The 15,875-nt window shown below is 46.7% G+C and overlaps 1 protein-coding gene across 3 annotated transcripts; it reads left to right on the forward strand.

Annotated features, from left to right (window-relative positions):
• Nucleotides 1-604: 604 nt before the first annotated feature.
• Nucleotides 605-11,748, forward strand: dusp6 (dual specificity phosphatase 6). 3 transcript variants are annotated; one of them, XM_078417212.1, is made up of 4 exons: nt 605-668; nt 4,494-4,877; nt 6,050-6,478; nt 10,231-11,748. In XM_078417212.1, exons 2-4 carry the CDS (start codon nt 4,517-4,519, stop codon nt 10,536-10,538), a joined length of 1,098 nt encoding a protein of 365 aa, XP_078273338.1. In that variant the 5' UTR covers nt 605-668; nt 4,494-4,516; the 3' UTR covers nt 10,539-11,748. The 3 variants fall into 3 exon arrangements, with proteins under 3 accessions (XP_078273338.1, XP_078273337.1, XP_078273335.1); XM_078417211.1 differs by lacking the exon at nt 605-668 and adding an exon at nt 2,142-2,254; XM_078417209.1 differs by lacking the exon at nt 605-668 and having other exon boundaries at nt 3,808-4,877.
• Nucleotides 11,749-15,875: the final 4,127 nt, after the last annotated feature.

Raw genomic sequence — 15,875 nt, forward strand, 5'->3', positions numbered from 1 at the left:
CTCTCACACACACACACTCACTCACGCACACACTTACTCTCACTCACACACACACACTCACTCACACACACACACACACACACTCACTCACACACACACACTCACTCACACACTCACTCAATCTGTGTGCAATTGAATTCTAAACTGTAAGGTGACAGAAAGCGAAAAGTTACAGTTGCCCAGAATCAAACCGACTAAAAGTTGGTGCAAACAATATGTGTAGGAAGGAGCTGCAGATGCTGGTTTACACCGAAGATAGACACAAAATGCTGGAGTAACGCAGCATCTGTGGAGAAAGGGAATGGGTGACGTTTCGGATCGAAACCTTTTTTCCAACTGAGAGACAGGGAAGAGGGAAACTAGAGGTAGGAAAAGATTCAGAAAAAATCAGAGCCGGGCACCGATGACCAAGGAAAGGTGGAGCCCATAATGGTCTATTGTTGTCTGCGAAAGAGGTGATAACGAAGGGATACAATGATGCGAACAGTGGAACTAGTAGGACGTTGGCGGTGGAGGAGGGGGTGGAGAGAGGGAATGCAGGCGTTACTTAAAATGAGATAATTCAACCGCTGGGTTGTAAGCTGCCCAAGTGAAATATGAGGTGCTGTTCCTCCAATTCGCGTGTGGCCTCACTCACTCTGACAGCGGAGGAGGCCCAGGACAGAAAGGTCAGTGTGGGAATGGGAAAGGGGAGTTCAAATGTTTGGCAACCGGGAGATCGCGTAGGCATCCGGCCTTAACTTCCTTGCTGTAATCCCATCCCTGTGAAGCCACACCCTCCAACTCCACTGAGACCAAGAAGCTGTCTGAAGCTTCCATTTATCACAACCCATTGATAATGTCTTCCCGAATATCTTAAAATGCCAATGTAATTGCTGCCTTTTCTTCAAGTCGCGAAGATGTGTATTTCCAACTGACTTGATAAGGACGAGTAAAATAAATCTTCCTAGTTTCAGTAGAGGATTATCGTTGGGATTATTCTTTATGTTTTTTTAACCTCTGAGTTAATAATATAATACTACACCATTACATGCCACACGGAACCACACACACAGACACACATGCACACGCATGCACACACACACACACACACATACACACGCACATACACACACACATGCACACGCACGCACACACACACACACACACACACACGCACATACACACACACATGCACACGCACACACATGCACACACACATGCACATACACACACGCACACACAGACGCTGAGAATCCACGGATTTGCTAGGATTCCTCACAATGGAGAAAAATATATCAAGCTACTGTCACTCGGAGGTCCCAACATTTCTAAGGGTTTTATTTAGAGTCCACGATTAATTGTTATTTGCTTGTAACATATCTCGGGTTATGTGGACTAAAGGCTGTCGGATACAAGGGACGCAAGGGGAACCACTTGCTTTCCACACAACGCCAATAAACCAGACAAAACAAGCTTGTCATTCAGAATTACGCTGAGAATTTCACCGCAAGGATCAGGAAATATGATACCGTCCAACAACTCCCTTTAATGTCATTTTTTTTTAAAGCGCCGTGCATGGTCATTGTTAAATATAAGATATTTTAAAAATTGCATTTGGAAAAGAAAACTTCGTTCTGGTCAAGAACCTACCTAGAAAACCAGTGCGTATTCCTCCAGCCCCCACACGCTCGCTGCACTAAAGTGATTAGCAGGTCCGAATGACACTTCATGTATGACAATTCAGTGTGTCTCAAATATATTTTTACACCAACGTTTAATGCACGAAAACAGTTTCAATGCATCCCACAGCAGCGATTTAAAAACTGAATCGGCGTGTTTTTTCGATTATATTCCGCCTTTGGAATCGAATCGAACTCTTAACAATGAAATGGAGAACTATAAACATCACCTCCCGGGCGTATAAAAAACAATGAAGGTTCATTTTCCAAATATTTAGGGCTACGTTTATAAATAATAAGATTCTCGCATTTTGGAATATAAATAGTGGTTTATACATGTGTGGGGGAGGGGTCGGTGCAACGGGAGCCCAATGCAGCGAAATCCTTCAATGGGTTTTTTTTAAAGATCCCCATTCAAAAAAAGGACGCCGTGTGCATTCAGGAGAAGGAAGCGCGCTGGCGTTTCCTGTCAAAACAGTATCGCAGGCACCACCGTGGGCTAAAGCTCTTAACCGCCGTCAATTAATCTGCATTGATCATGATCGTGAAGTCCGCAGTTATGTAATTAACAGCGAGGAAGTCCCCCCCCCCGGGTGAGATACGATGTTATTTGTATCATTAGAGTAATTGAATGAGATTTTTTTAAATCAATGTGCTAATTTATATATTTTTTTAGTTCTGTTCATTATTGTCACATGTACCGAGGTACAGTGAAAATCTTTTGTTTGCGCGCTATACGGTCAAATAAAAGACTATACATGAATACAATCAAAAGGGCACAAAGTGATGGAATAACTCAGCAGGTCAGGCAGCATCTCTGGAGAACATAGGTGACGTTTCGGGTCCAGACCCTTCTCCAGAGATATAAGAAAATAACTGCAGATGCTGGTACAAATCGAAGGTACTTATTCACTAAATGCTGGAGTAACTCAGCAGGTCAGGCAGCATCTCTGGAGAGAAGGAATGGGTGACGTTTCGGGTCGGGACCCTTCTCCAGAGATGCTGCCTGACCCGGTGAGTTACTCCAGCACGTTGAGTTCTTTTGTGTGTGGACCAGCATCCGCAGTCCCTTGTAGAAACAGTCTGAAGAAACAAAGAAAACACGGTCTGAAAAAGGGTCCCGACCTGAAACATCACTTATCCTTTCCTTCCAGGGATGCTGCCTGACCCGCTGAGTTACTCCTGCACTCTCTTTTTCTGCATTAACCAGCACCTGCAGTTCTTTTTTCCCCCTACATGAATGAAATCAAGCCGCCCATAAATTCATAAACCCTACAAAAGAATTAGGCCATTCGGCCCATCGAGTCCACCCCACCATTCAATAATGGCTGGTCTATCTCTCCCTCTCTACCCCATTCCCTTGCCTTCTCCCCATAACCCTGGACACCCTCACTTGACAAGAATCTTGTCAACAGTGAACAGATAAAGGGGACAGCATTTCGCACAAGGATAGAAAGTTGAACATTTTGCTTAAATGTTGTCTACATTTTTGCTCCCTCTTTTGCCCTCCCTCTCTCTCTCTCTCTCTCTCTCTCTCTCTCACCTCCGTACCCTCCCCACCTGAGTGAGCGGGGCTTTTTGAGAGCAGGGGACCGAGAGAGCGGAAATGCCAGCATCCGATTAGGGAAAACAAATCCTCTCCCTCCCCCACCCCCTCCCTCCCTCTCTCTCCCCCTCCCTCCCTCCCTCTCTCTCCCCCTCCCCCTCCCTCCCTCCCTCCCTCTCCCCCACCCTCCCTCCCTCTCCCCCCCCCCTCCCTCCCTCTCCCCCCTCCTCTCCCCCCTCCCTCCTCCCTCCCTCTCCCTCCCTCCCTCCCTCCCTCCCTCTCTCTCACTCCCCCATCCCTCTCTCTCTCCCCCTCTCTCTCTCTCTCCCCCTCCCTCCCTCTCTCTCCCTCCCTCCCTCTCTCTCCCTCCCTCCTCTCTCTCCCTCCCTCCCTCCCTCTCTCTCTCTCTCTCTCTCTCTCCTTTGTGAATGGCATTTCCACAGCTCGTTTGCATACACACACTCCAATCCGGGTCGTCGCCCCGGCAACGCGGTGACGACAGAGGACAAGGGGAGGGCTGATTGGCCGCTGCAGTGTATCCATCTGCGGTGGGCGGGGCGAGGCGGCGCGGCGCGGCTGCTGTGGGGGGGGCGGGGCTGGGCCGGGCGGAGAGGCGCCAGCCAGGGTCATTGACAAAAACACAGGCAGCCAGCAGCGCCCCACCATTCACATCTCGCAGCCCACAGATGCAACCCGCCTTTCGCTCTTTCTTGAGGGAAATACAATTTTCTTTTAAAGGCGATTTTTTTTTTTGCAGCTGAAAATCAATTTGCTTTTAAGTAGAACATTTCTACAATTTAGGTTTCATTTGCAAAGTAGGGAAGCAGACTAATTCTGCAATTATTTTTTAAGGACGATTTTTGTCCAGCTGATAATTAAATTTTCTTTGCTTTGAAGCAGAACATCTTTTTTTTGCAATTTAGGTCTTATTTGCAAAGTAGTGAATTGGACTCATTTCGCAATTATTTTAAAGACGATTTTTTGTGCAGCTGAAAAATTGATTTAACCTTTTTTTCGTTGTTTTAATTTGCAAAGTAGAATTTTTCTTTACAATTTTGGGTTTATTTGCAAAATAGGGAATTGGACTCATTTTTAGCAATTTAGGGTTTCGTTTGCAAAGTGGGAACATTTTACAATTTAGGTTTTATTTACAAAGTGGGGAGGGAGATTTTTTTTGGGTGGTAGGGGAGGTGTCCAGTTATATCCCATTGATAAAAGTCGACAGGTTGGCGGCGGCTGTTTTGTTTCAGCTGATGGTCGTTCAGTGATTTCTGCCCCCATGTTAGAGAAATTTCCCTGCTGCCCGGAAATGGCGATCTGCAAGGCGGCTGGCTGGCTCCACGACCAGCTGGTGCGGGGCAGCGATAGCCTACTGCTGATGGACTGCCGTGCCCATGAGCTGTACGAATCCTCTCACATCGAAGCGGCCATCAGCGTGGCCATCCCGGGCCTGATGCTGAGAAGGCTGAGGAAGGGGAACTTCCCCGTCAAGTCCCTCATCTCCAACCACGAAGACAAGGAACGCTTCGCTCGCCGCTGCAAGACCGACATCATTCTCCTGTACGACGAGAGCTCGGCCGAGTGGAACGAAAACCTCTACACCACCTCCGTGCTCGGCCTCCTACTGAGAAAGTTAAGGGACGAAGGTTGCAAAGTGTTCTGCTTGGAAGGTAAAAAAAACCTCCTCTGCACCAACCGTACGCTGGAATATAATTTTGCTTTATTTAATAGCTGAAAAAAAGAGAATGCTATTTATTTTAAAAAATAGAACCATTATAGCCGTTTTGAGCTCTGAAAACTTGGCCCTCTCAAAAGAGAGAAATTTGGGCTAATTTTCCAGGCACTTGACGACCTTGTAGATTAACGCACTTTACAAGTTGTGAGTGAATCTGTGTTTACTGTAACATGCAAATCCTGATTATGTCCTTGCCCCAAATAGATGAAATTGTGTATTAATTCCCCGAAACGGGATTTTTTTGGTGTATTGAGAGTTAGATGGGGCTCAGAGGTAGCGGAATCAAGGGGTATGGATGGGGAGAAGGCAGGAATGATGGTGATGGCTCGAAGGGCCGAATGGCCTACTCCTGAACCTATTGTCCATGTGACATACAAGGCAATAAAATGTACTGGAGGGAGGGGAGGGAGTAGATTGTTTCTACAAATTAGTAGAGCTTTGATTGTTTTTTGGTTTTTTTTAAAGGGCACAGCAACTTTTTAACAGGGAATTGGATACATATTGTAAATAAAGCACTATCAAGTGGAGAGTGGAAGGGGCTATTCCAGTAGGACGAGGGCGAATGGCCGCAGTGCTTCACATTCAATGGTTCATCAATGGTGCTTTATTGTCACATGTGTGGTGTGGAAACGCACAGTGAAATTAATTTCTTACAGTCCAGTAGAGTATCACCATACCACCCCGATTAGCAAGTGTACAGCAATAGTCTACTGAGCCCGCATGCAAGAGGTGACATGTTTGCTGCCATTTTCCAAATCCGGTCTACACTGGATACATTATCACGTGGAGAGTGGAGGGGGCTAGTATGGCAGGAAGAGGGTGGATTGCCTCGGAGTGCTTGATTATAGAATACCTATTGTAAAGAAGACATTCGCAAGTGGACGGGGCTACTATGTCAGGTAGAGGACAAATGGCCTCAAAGTGCTTAATTATTGGATACATATGGTAAAGAAAACATCAGAAAATGGAACATGAAGGGGCTAGTGTGGCAGAAATGGGGCGAATGGCCTCAAATGTGTGTGTGTGCCGTGCATTCTCTGCTGAGCAGTTCTAAGGCAGTGGGCTGGTTGTAACGCGGCTGTTGCTATGTGTTGTTTGTGTCCACAGGTGGATTCAGTAAGTTCCAGGCGGAGTATCCAGCACATTGTGAGACCAACCTGGAGAGCCTGTGTTGCAGTATCTCCCCCACCGTGCCCGTCCTAGGCCTCGGCGGCCTCCGCATCAGCTCCGACTCCTCCGACATCGAGTCGGACGCGCCGAGCAGCGCCACCGAGTGCGAGGGCAGTCCTCTGTCCAACAATCACCAGCCTCCCTTCCCGGTCGAGATCTTGCCCTATCTGTACCTGGGCTGTGCCAAGGACTCTACCAACCTCGATGCTCTGGAGGAACACGGGATCAAGTATATCCTCAACGTCACCCCCAACCTTCCCAACCTGTTTGAGAACGCAGGTGAATTTAAATACAAACAAATCCCCATCTCAGACCACTGGAGTCAGAACCTGGCCCAATTCTTCCCAGAAGCAATTGCCTTCATAGGTAAGAAATCCTGTTAGAAATCTCTCCAACCAGTTGCTTTTTCCGCGGTTGTCAATGTTGTATGCGTGGGAAGGGACTGCAATGGTAGTTTGCACCGAAGATAGACACAAAATGCTGGAGTAACTCGGCGAGTCTGGCAGCATCTCTGGAGAACACAGAGAGCCAATGTTTCGAGTCTGGACCCTGTTTCTTTTTCCACTGATAACGCCTGGCCTGCTATATGTTTTCACCGTTTAGTGTTCTTACTTAAGATATACAGCATCAGCAAATTTTGTTTTGATTTTCATTTTGTTTAAGGATGGTTTATAATTTAATTTCGGTACAGCAATAGGGTCGCAGTGTTTGGAGCTTGTACAGTGGATACATGTAGATGTAACTAGGCGATCTCCCAGTTGCCAGAAGCTTTAACTCGCCTTCCCGTTTGCATGCTGACCTTAAGAAAATAACTGCAGATGCTGGTACAAATCGATTTATTCACAAAATGCTGGAGTAACTCAGTAGGTCAGGCAGCATCTCGGGAGAGAAGGAATGGGTGACGTTTCGGGTCGAGACCATTCTTCAGACTGATGTGAAGACATCAGTCTGAAGCAGGGTCTCGACCGGAAACGTCACCCATTCCTTCTCTCCCGAGATGCTGCCTGACCTGCTGAGTTACTCCAGCATTTTGTGAATAAATCAAATTGCATGCTGACCTTTCTGTCCTGGGCCTCCTCCGCTGTTAGAGTGAGGCCAAATGCAAATTGGAGGAACAGCACCTCATTTTTTTGCTTGGACAGCTTACAACCTCAGAAGTACAATATTGATTTCTCTAACTTCAAATAACCCTTGCATTCCCCCTCTCTTTCTTTTCCCACCCTAGTCGTCGGCTAGTTTCACTGCCATCCTGTTGAGTTTCACTGTTTGTATAACTCGCTTCCCTCTCTCCTGACTCTCAGTCTGAAGAAGGGTCTCGACCCCAAAACATCACCTTTTTCTCCAGAGATGCTGCCTGACCCGCTGAGTTACTCCAGCTTTTTATGTCCAACTTAGATGTTGATATTGTTGGGCCATACTAACAATTGACAACAATTCACAGTTTGCAATAAGAACAAGTGACCCTTTGCTAACCCAAGCAAAACACGTTTGATTTTCCACAACTTTTGTCATTACTAAAGAAAAGGGAAATTGGAATAAGCTTGTACCGGATTCTGGGAAGGGTGTAGCATATCCTTTATGTTGTGTCGAAATGTTCCCATTTGGCATGCAGTGACTGGACATCCCTTGAGTGTATCTGCACAAACTGTGGGACCTTAGTTTAGTTTAGAGATACAGCGCGGAAACAGGCCCTTTAGCCCACCGAGCTGTGCTGACCCCAGCGGTCACCCTGTGCTCTGGCATTATCCCAAACTAGGGACAATTTACCTTTATTTTTACCGAAGCCAATTGACCTACAAACCCGCACGTCTTTGGGGTGTGGGAGGAAACTGGAGCATCCACTGCGAGGAAAACCCACGCAGATCACGGGGAGAGTGTACAAACTCCGTACAGACAACACCCGTAGTCAGGATCGAACACAGGTCTCTGGCGCTGTGAGGCAGCAACTCTACCGCTGCACCACTGTGCCGTCCATATTTGTGGACTTGGGAGATACTAAAGACTCCACTGTGTGCTACTGTGGTGGTCACCACATAAACTTGAAACTTGGCCCACAACTTAAAACTTGCGTTTTAATATATCAATATATCTCAGTGATATCTTCGGTTATTGTGACCCAATTTTCAGACATAAAAATATATCATCCACAGTGGCATATACCAGGCCAGAAAATAAATGAGCTTGCGTTTAATTTCACAGCTCAGATGTACCATGTTCTGAGTGTTTAGTTTAGATGTACAGCAAGGAAGCAGGCCCTTCGGCCCACCAAGTCCTGGCAGACCAGCGATCCCTGGCACACTAGGGACAATTTACAATCTTACCGAAGCCAATTAAGCTACGAACCTGTAAATCTTTGGGAGTGTGGGAGGAAACCAGAGAACCCGAGGGAAAACCCACGCAGGTCACGGGGAGAATGTACAGCCTCTGCACGGTCATAACCCATAGTCGGGATCAAACCCTTACCACAGTGCCACCCAATTTGAATGGTGAGTTCTTGAGCAATTTTGTTTTACAAAAATATGGCTGGCAGACCAAATGGTTTGCAATCGATAGCATTAAACAAATTCTAAAAGGATCTCCGCAGTTTAATGTGCAGACAGCATAGTTATAGTTTTAACCAGAACCAATGTAATTACAATCCCCGAGGCGCGTCCTGCCGTTTAGGGCTAATTTGAGTCAGGGCGGAAGGAATTTCGGCTCGAAGCCACAGAGAAACTAATCTAAAGGCATTGTAATGCATTTCCTCCGACAAAGGAAACCATTTTCAGGCAATGTTGACATCCTGTTCCTGTTAATGGGCCTTGTCCCCTGTGACTCCCTTTCTCCTGGAGCGTCTGAATGCCTCTATTGTGAGGACAGGCACAACTGTTGGGAGAATAAGTTAATAAACTCGAGAGCCAGAGAGGCTCGACACAGAAGACATTCACTGCCATCTTGCAAACTTTCTATTGAAAGGCTCGCGCACAGACATCTGAGCAGTAGAAAATAAATGCACTTTTTTTTTTTTGTCGGCCTTAACCCACACAAAACCGCAAGAGGATTCCACACACATTTTTCAAAGCGGCAGTGCGACCTTTGCAGTCACTGGCTTTCCAAAGCAGTGCTTCTTCACATTTCACTGTTTCTGAAATTATTTTATTTTCGCAAGACTTTTCCTAACCAATCTGAACGTAAATTATGCCGAAGATAGACACAAAGTGCTGGAGTCCGGAAGCTTCTCTGGAGAAAAGGAAGAGATGACCCGTCTTCAAACCCATAAATTATGCTGTTGGTGGGCTAAAATCCAGAGTTACAACCACCTCATTGCAGACCCTCAGATAATCTTTCATTGGACTTGATTGGTCTTTATATTGCTCTAAACCTTTCTCCCTTTATCCTGTTTCTGTACCCTGTGGGCAGCTTGATTGTAATCATATATGATCTTTTTTTGCGGATAGACACAAAATGCTGGAGTAACTCAGTGGGTCAGGCAGCATCTCTGGAGAAAATAGATAGGTGACTTTTCGGGATCGGGACGTCTATTGGACGTGGAAAGAAACCAGAGTGCTTGGTGGAAACCCCGTTGGCACAGGGAAAATGTGCAAACTCCGCACATAGCCAGCACTCCAGGCCGAGATCGAGCCTGGGCCTCTGGGGTGCTGAGGCAATGGCTCTACCCGCTGCGCCACTGTGTCGCGTTATCATAATCATTAACGTGATTAGTTTTGCACGGGTGGTACAGTGACGTAGCAGTAGTGCCACTGGCCTACAGCGCTAAAGACCCAGGTTCTAACCTGTCTGCAGTTGCTGCCTGTACGGAGTTTGTACGTTCTCCATGTGACCATGTGGGGTTTGTTCCGGGTGCTCCGGTTTCCTCCCACACTCAAGACGTTCAGGTTTGAGGGTTAATTGGCTTCTGTAAATTGCCCCGAGTGTGTAGGATGGTGTTAGTGTACAAGGTTTGATCGCTGGTTGGCACCTACTCGATGGGCTGAAGGGCCTGTATCCGCGCGGTATCTTTGAAGTATAACGTCTAATGAAGTGAAGGTCTTTGAGCTTTGTTGGACCCGTCGGGGTGGTCTATGCTGTGACTGCCACTGACCTTGCCTTTGTGTTTCTCGTTGATTCTTCTTCCTCAGATGAAGCTCGTAACCAGAGCTGCGGAGTGTTGGTGCACTGCCTGGCTGGCATCAGCCGCTCGGTCACCGTAACCGTGGCTTACCTGATGCAGAAGCTCAACCTGTCCATGAACGACGCCTATGACATCGTGAAGATGAAGAAGTCCAACATCTCCCCCAACTTCAACTTCATGGGGCAGCTGCTGGACTTTGAACGAACCCTGGGCCTCAGCAGCCCCTGTGACAACCGGATGACCGCTCAGCCCCTCTACTTCAGCACTCCCACCAACCACAATGTCTTCCAGCTTGACGCACTGCAATCCACTTGACCCAGCAGCTAAACGCCCCTGGGTGAAACCGGGCAGGGAAATTTTTAAAGGTCAGATCACTGACACATGAAGGGATCTGACTGGCTCTGGAAAAGACCAACTGATCTTGACCAAATGGCCTGTTGTGAAAGAGACATTTGACTTTGAGGCCGCCGATGGTTCACAAAGTTGGTTGAAAAAGTGCAGTGGCTGAAAGCTTTGCAGTCTTACGAGAGGACAAAAGGGCAAGTCAGGTGTCGCCCTTGTGGCCCTGACCCCTGCCCTCTTCTCCCGTCCTACCCACAGCTAGATATATGTCTTCAGTGAAGGCTTTGTTGATTCAAGCTGGTAGGATAAAAGTTTTTTTTTTAAAAGCTTTTGGGGAGTTCTGAAACTGGCCACACTCTTTGTTTTTCTTTGTGTACTCGTGACCCTATCGAGTATCTCACAGCATGTTTCTGTATATATTGTCTGTATACAAATCCAGTTTCGCAACCGAATGTCGGCTGCAGTTCTGATTTAGGATGGAGTGTTATTAGAGAGACTTCCTTCCTTGTGAGGTATCTGGTTGAATTGAATCCATTTCACATGCTGACTAGTGGACTGGAACACCGAAGTGTGTAACTATGTATACCAATGTTATGTTTTGACTGATCACTAGGACAGTATATGCCAAAAAAACATTTTCTTTATGACTGTTCTGCATTGATATTGCTCTATCTATCTACGTGAGAGTGTAATTTAAAGCTGCATCTTGATTTAAGCCCCTTATATTTTGTCTATTCTAAACTGAGGGCCTTGGTTATGTGTGTGTGTGTGTGTGTGTGTGTGTGTGTGTGTGTGTGTGTGTGTGTGTGTGTGTGTACATAGTGTTGGTGTTTTCTTGCTTCCGAATGAATAGACTGTTCTTTGGTTACGGGGGTGAGGGCAGAGTATTACTTGGGATTTTAATTTGTAACTTGGACAATGCGCAAGTCATACAGTGCGTTACCTCTGTGCAGACTGTTCAGGGAAATTAATCGTGAATGCAATGGATTTTTTTTCCTTGAGTCTGTATTTAAAACTGGAAAGCCAATACTGTATGTACACAATGCACTTGCTGTAGTTCGGTAGCCAATGAGAAACTGTCACCTATTTCATTGTCGAGAGGCTTAATGTGAAATGGGGATTTATTCTAAGAATGATTGTATTATTATACTAAGTTATTAATAAATAACTATTTTGCCTATATAGAAACTCACACCAGTCTTGGCCATTATTTGATGAGCTGTCTCCAGGGATATACATGGTGGGTGTATGGAGCGAGCTGCAGAGGAGGTAGTTGAGGCAGTACAACAGCATTTAAAAGACTCTTTTTTTTTTTTAAAATCCCAAAACTAAACTTTATTCAGAATAAAAAAAATATACAAAACAAGAACAGTGGAAAAACTCTTCAGACGTTCTCCGTGTCTATACATTCTTTAGTGACATATTCAGTAGGGTTCACAACTATGCTTAAACCAAGTTGGACACAAAATGTTGAAGCAACTCAGCAGACCAGGCACCATCTCTGGAGAAAAGGGAAAGGTGACATTTTGGGTTTGAATCCTTCAGACTGTCCCTGTTCCAGCCGTACGTCGCCCTACCCCCCAACTCTATATCCAATTTTATTTTTTTAAAACAGACTGAAAAGGGTCAATGTAAACTGGGGTATGTGTGCTGCTTTGCTTCCTGAGGTCGATCACTATCTTCTGTGTCTTGCTGACATTGAAAAAAAAAAGGTGGTTGTTCCGACACCAGGTCATGAGGTTTCCTGTATTCCATCTCATCATTATTTGATATCCGGCCCACAAAGGTGGTGCCGTCTGCGAATTTGTAAATTGAATTAGATTTGTACATGGCTGCACAGTCGTGGGTGTGCAAGGAGTAAAGAAGGGGGGGGCTGAGGAAACGGCCTTCTCTGGAGCACCAGCGTTGAGGACCCCCTCATGTGGCCCCCTTGGGGTGAAATCCCTTCCCTTGTGAGAGGGGTGTCCCCAATGCACTCAATGTCCAGCAGCTGAAGGACCCTAGACTGTGGTCCAGGGCAGATGCATGGATAGGAAATGTTTAGAGGAATGTGGGCCAAATGCAAGCAGCTTGGATGGGGCATCTTGGTCGATATGGGCAGGTTGGGCCAAAGGGCCTGTTTCTGTACTGTATAACTATTGATGTATCTCCAGGAATATGTGAAATTGCACAAGTATAAGGAAGCATCAATGGTTAGAAACTAACAGCAGTAACAGTAAAGTCTGAAGAAGGGTCCCGACCCAAAACATCACCTATCCATGTTCTCCAGAGATGCTGCCTGACACACTGAGTTACTCCAGCACTTTGTGTCTATCAGCAGTAACTGGCAACTTGTTTCAGAAAGCACGTCTTGCCTAAAACCTCCGTGACGGGTTTGGGGAAGTGGATGTGGGCTGGCTCGTACGATGTGGCATGTGTCAGCTTCCACTGCCACACGTTCTTGTGCAGGCCCCTGTTTGAGGAAGTGGCTCCTATTTTTAAACTAGGGATTGCAAATGAAAGAGGAAGACAAGGGCCTGGGTGAGACGAGACGACGACCAAGATTCTCACAGCGGACTTTATCCTGCACTTGTGGCGTGTCGGTAGAGGCCCGAAATAAAGGCAAGGAGCCAGGTATTTTGGGGGCGTTAAGGTTTTAATAGTCGGTTATCAGACGGGTCGAGTCTGCCGGAATGGCTTCGCGCCCAAAACCTTGTCCTTATATCTCTAGTACCGGACCGCCCCCCCTGGACTGGTCCATTCCCGTGCCGAGGGGTCGGTAGTGGTATGGCCCGACCCTTGGGAGCCGCCACACACTAAACGTTATTCCCATTAACCTATATCTGTACACTGGACGGCTCGATTGCAATCATGTACAGTCTTTCCGCTGACTGGATAGCACACGAGAAAAAGATCTTCACCGTGACAATAAAACTAAACGTCAGGCAGAGTCGGAGAACTGTACAGCACTGAATATAATCCTCCAGTCCATCCAATTTGTCTCGCCGCTCTTTTGTAGTTTAGTTTAGATATAGATTGGAAACTGGCCCTTTGTCCCACCAAATCTGCCAACCAGCGACTGCCCATGCACTAGCTGTATCCTACACACTAGGGACAATTTGCAGAGGCCATTTAACCTACAAACCTGCACGTCTTTGGGGTGTGGGACGAAGCTGGAGCACCCGGAGAAAACTCATGCAGTCATGGGGAGAACGTACAAACTCCACACAGACAGTACACGTCGTCAGGATTGAACCTGGGTCTCTGTCTCTGCCGCTGTGAGGCATCAACTCTGTTGCTGCGCCACCGTGTCATCCAAGATGCCCCTAGTGGGACGTTGTCGTCAGCACGGACAAGTTGGGCTGAATCTGTACGGTAACTCATTTAAGCCTGCAGTCGTGCATGCCGACTCACACACGTGCATGCTCACAAATGGAGACTCGTGCATGCATATTCGCACATGCACACACGCAGTCCTTGCACCAGTTGACACATGATGATAGGCATATGACCAGATGATAGACATATGCAAACACGCCAATACACAGACCAACACAGTCATGTGGCCACGCGCACAAATGCTTGCAGATATACCAACACACACAGACACACACCCCACATACAGACACACACCCCACATACAGACACACACCCCACATACCGACACATACACAATTACACAGACACACACCCCACATGCAGACACACACCCCACATACAGACACACACCCCACATACAGACACACACCCCACATAGACACACACCCCACATACAGACACACACCCCACATACAGACACACACCCCACATACCGACACATACACAATTACACAGACACACACCCCACATGCAGACACACACCCCACATACATACACACACGCACACCCCACATACACACACATGCACACAGACACACATCCCACATGCAGACACATACACACACAGACACACCCCACATACACACACACATATACGCACACACCCCACATACAGACATATACACAGACACACCCACATACACACACAGACACACACAGACACACCCACATACAGACACATACACAATTACACAAACACACACCCCACATACAGACAAACACACGCACACACCCCACATACAGGCACATACACACAGACACACCCTACATACAGACACATGTACACACAGACACACACATCCCACATACATACACAATTACACAGACACACCCCACATACGCACACAGACACACCCCATATACAGACACATGCGCACACACACACCCCACAAACAGATACATACACACTTACACACAGAGGCAGACACACGTACATACAGACACACACACCCCACATACAGACACATACACAGTTACACATAGGTACACACACCCCACATACATACACACAGAGGCACGCGCACACAGACACATACACACGGGCACACACACCCCACATGCAGACATACACACTTACACACAGAGGCACACACACCCCACACACAAAGTCACACTGAGATATACACACACACAGATACATGGACACACAGAGACACATGCACACATAGACACACACAGACACACTCCTTCACTCACACACACACACATATACACATAAACACACACACATACACATAAACGCACACATAGATACACGGACAATACACACATTTTTTGCCCCCTCCCTCTACTTTCAGTCTGAAGAAAGATTCTGACCCAAAAAGTCACCTATTGTTTTTCTCCAGAGATGCTGCCTGGCCCGCTGAATTATTCCAGCATTTTGTGTCTATCTTCATTACACGCACAAATACAAACACACATAGATGCACAAAAAGAGACTGACTGAGACACAAGTATACACCTTGGCACTCGTGGTCATGAGACACATGCACAAACACAGGATGTAAACTAACCAACAAAAGCCAATGTATGATGAGTATATGATGCCATCTCTCTGTACTTTAAGGTCTTAGCTCTCCGGTGCATTCATCACACCCATGCATCATCCACCAGCGGTTAAACAAGGCCACTGGTTGATCTGGAGGTTCAGACTTACAAGTGTCTACAGGTTTCCAATGACATGACATCAGCACTTTATGAAATGCCTTCATCCAGTTTAATGCAGTAACCTTAAAGGGACAGGCCACAATAAACACATTCAGCTCTTCTAATATACCACCGCCACTCTGCGAGTTTAGTTTACTTTAGAGATAAAGCACGTAAACAGGTCTTTAGTTCCACTGAATCCGTGCTGACCAGTGATCACCCTGTACACTAGCACTATCCTGCACACGAGGGACAATTTACAATTATTACCAAAGCCAATTAACCTACAAACCTGCACGGCTTTGG

This window comes from Rhinoraja longicauda, chromosome 20 (genome assembly GCF_053455715.1).
Source record: "Rhinoraja longicauda isolate Sanriku21f chromosome 20, sRhiLon1.1, whole genome shotgun sequence".
Taxonomy (NCBI): Eukaryota; Metazoa; Chordata; class Chondrichthyes; order Rajiformes; family Arhynchobatidae; genus Rhinoraja; species Rhinoraja longicauda.

What these genes read in the sequence shown, in the direction of transcription:
- dusp6 (XM_078417209.1), top strand. Translation starts at nt 4,487, where the DNA reads ATGTTAGAGAAATTTCCCTGCTGCCCGGAAATGGCGATCTGCAAGGCG. An exon ending in CAAAGTGTTCTGCTTGGAAG is followed by an intron (nt 4,878 to 6,049) that starts GTAAAAAAAACC and finishes TTGTGTCCACAG; the next exon opens with GTGGATTCAGTAAGTTCCAG. An exon ending in AGAAGCAATTGCCTTCATAG is followed by an intron (nt 6,479 to 10,230) that starts GTAAGAAATCCT and finishes CTTCTTCCTCAG; the next exon opens with ATGAAGCTCGTAACCAGAGC.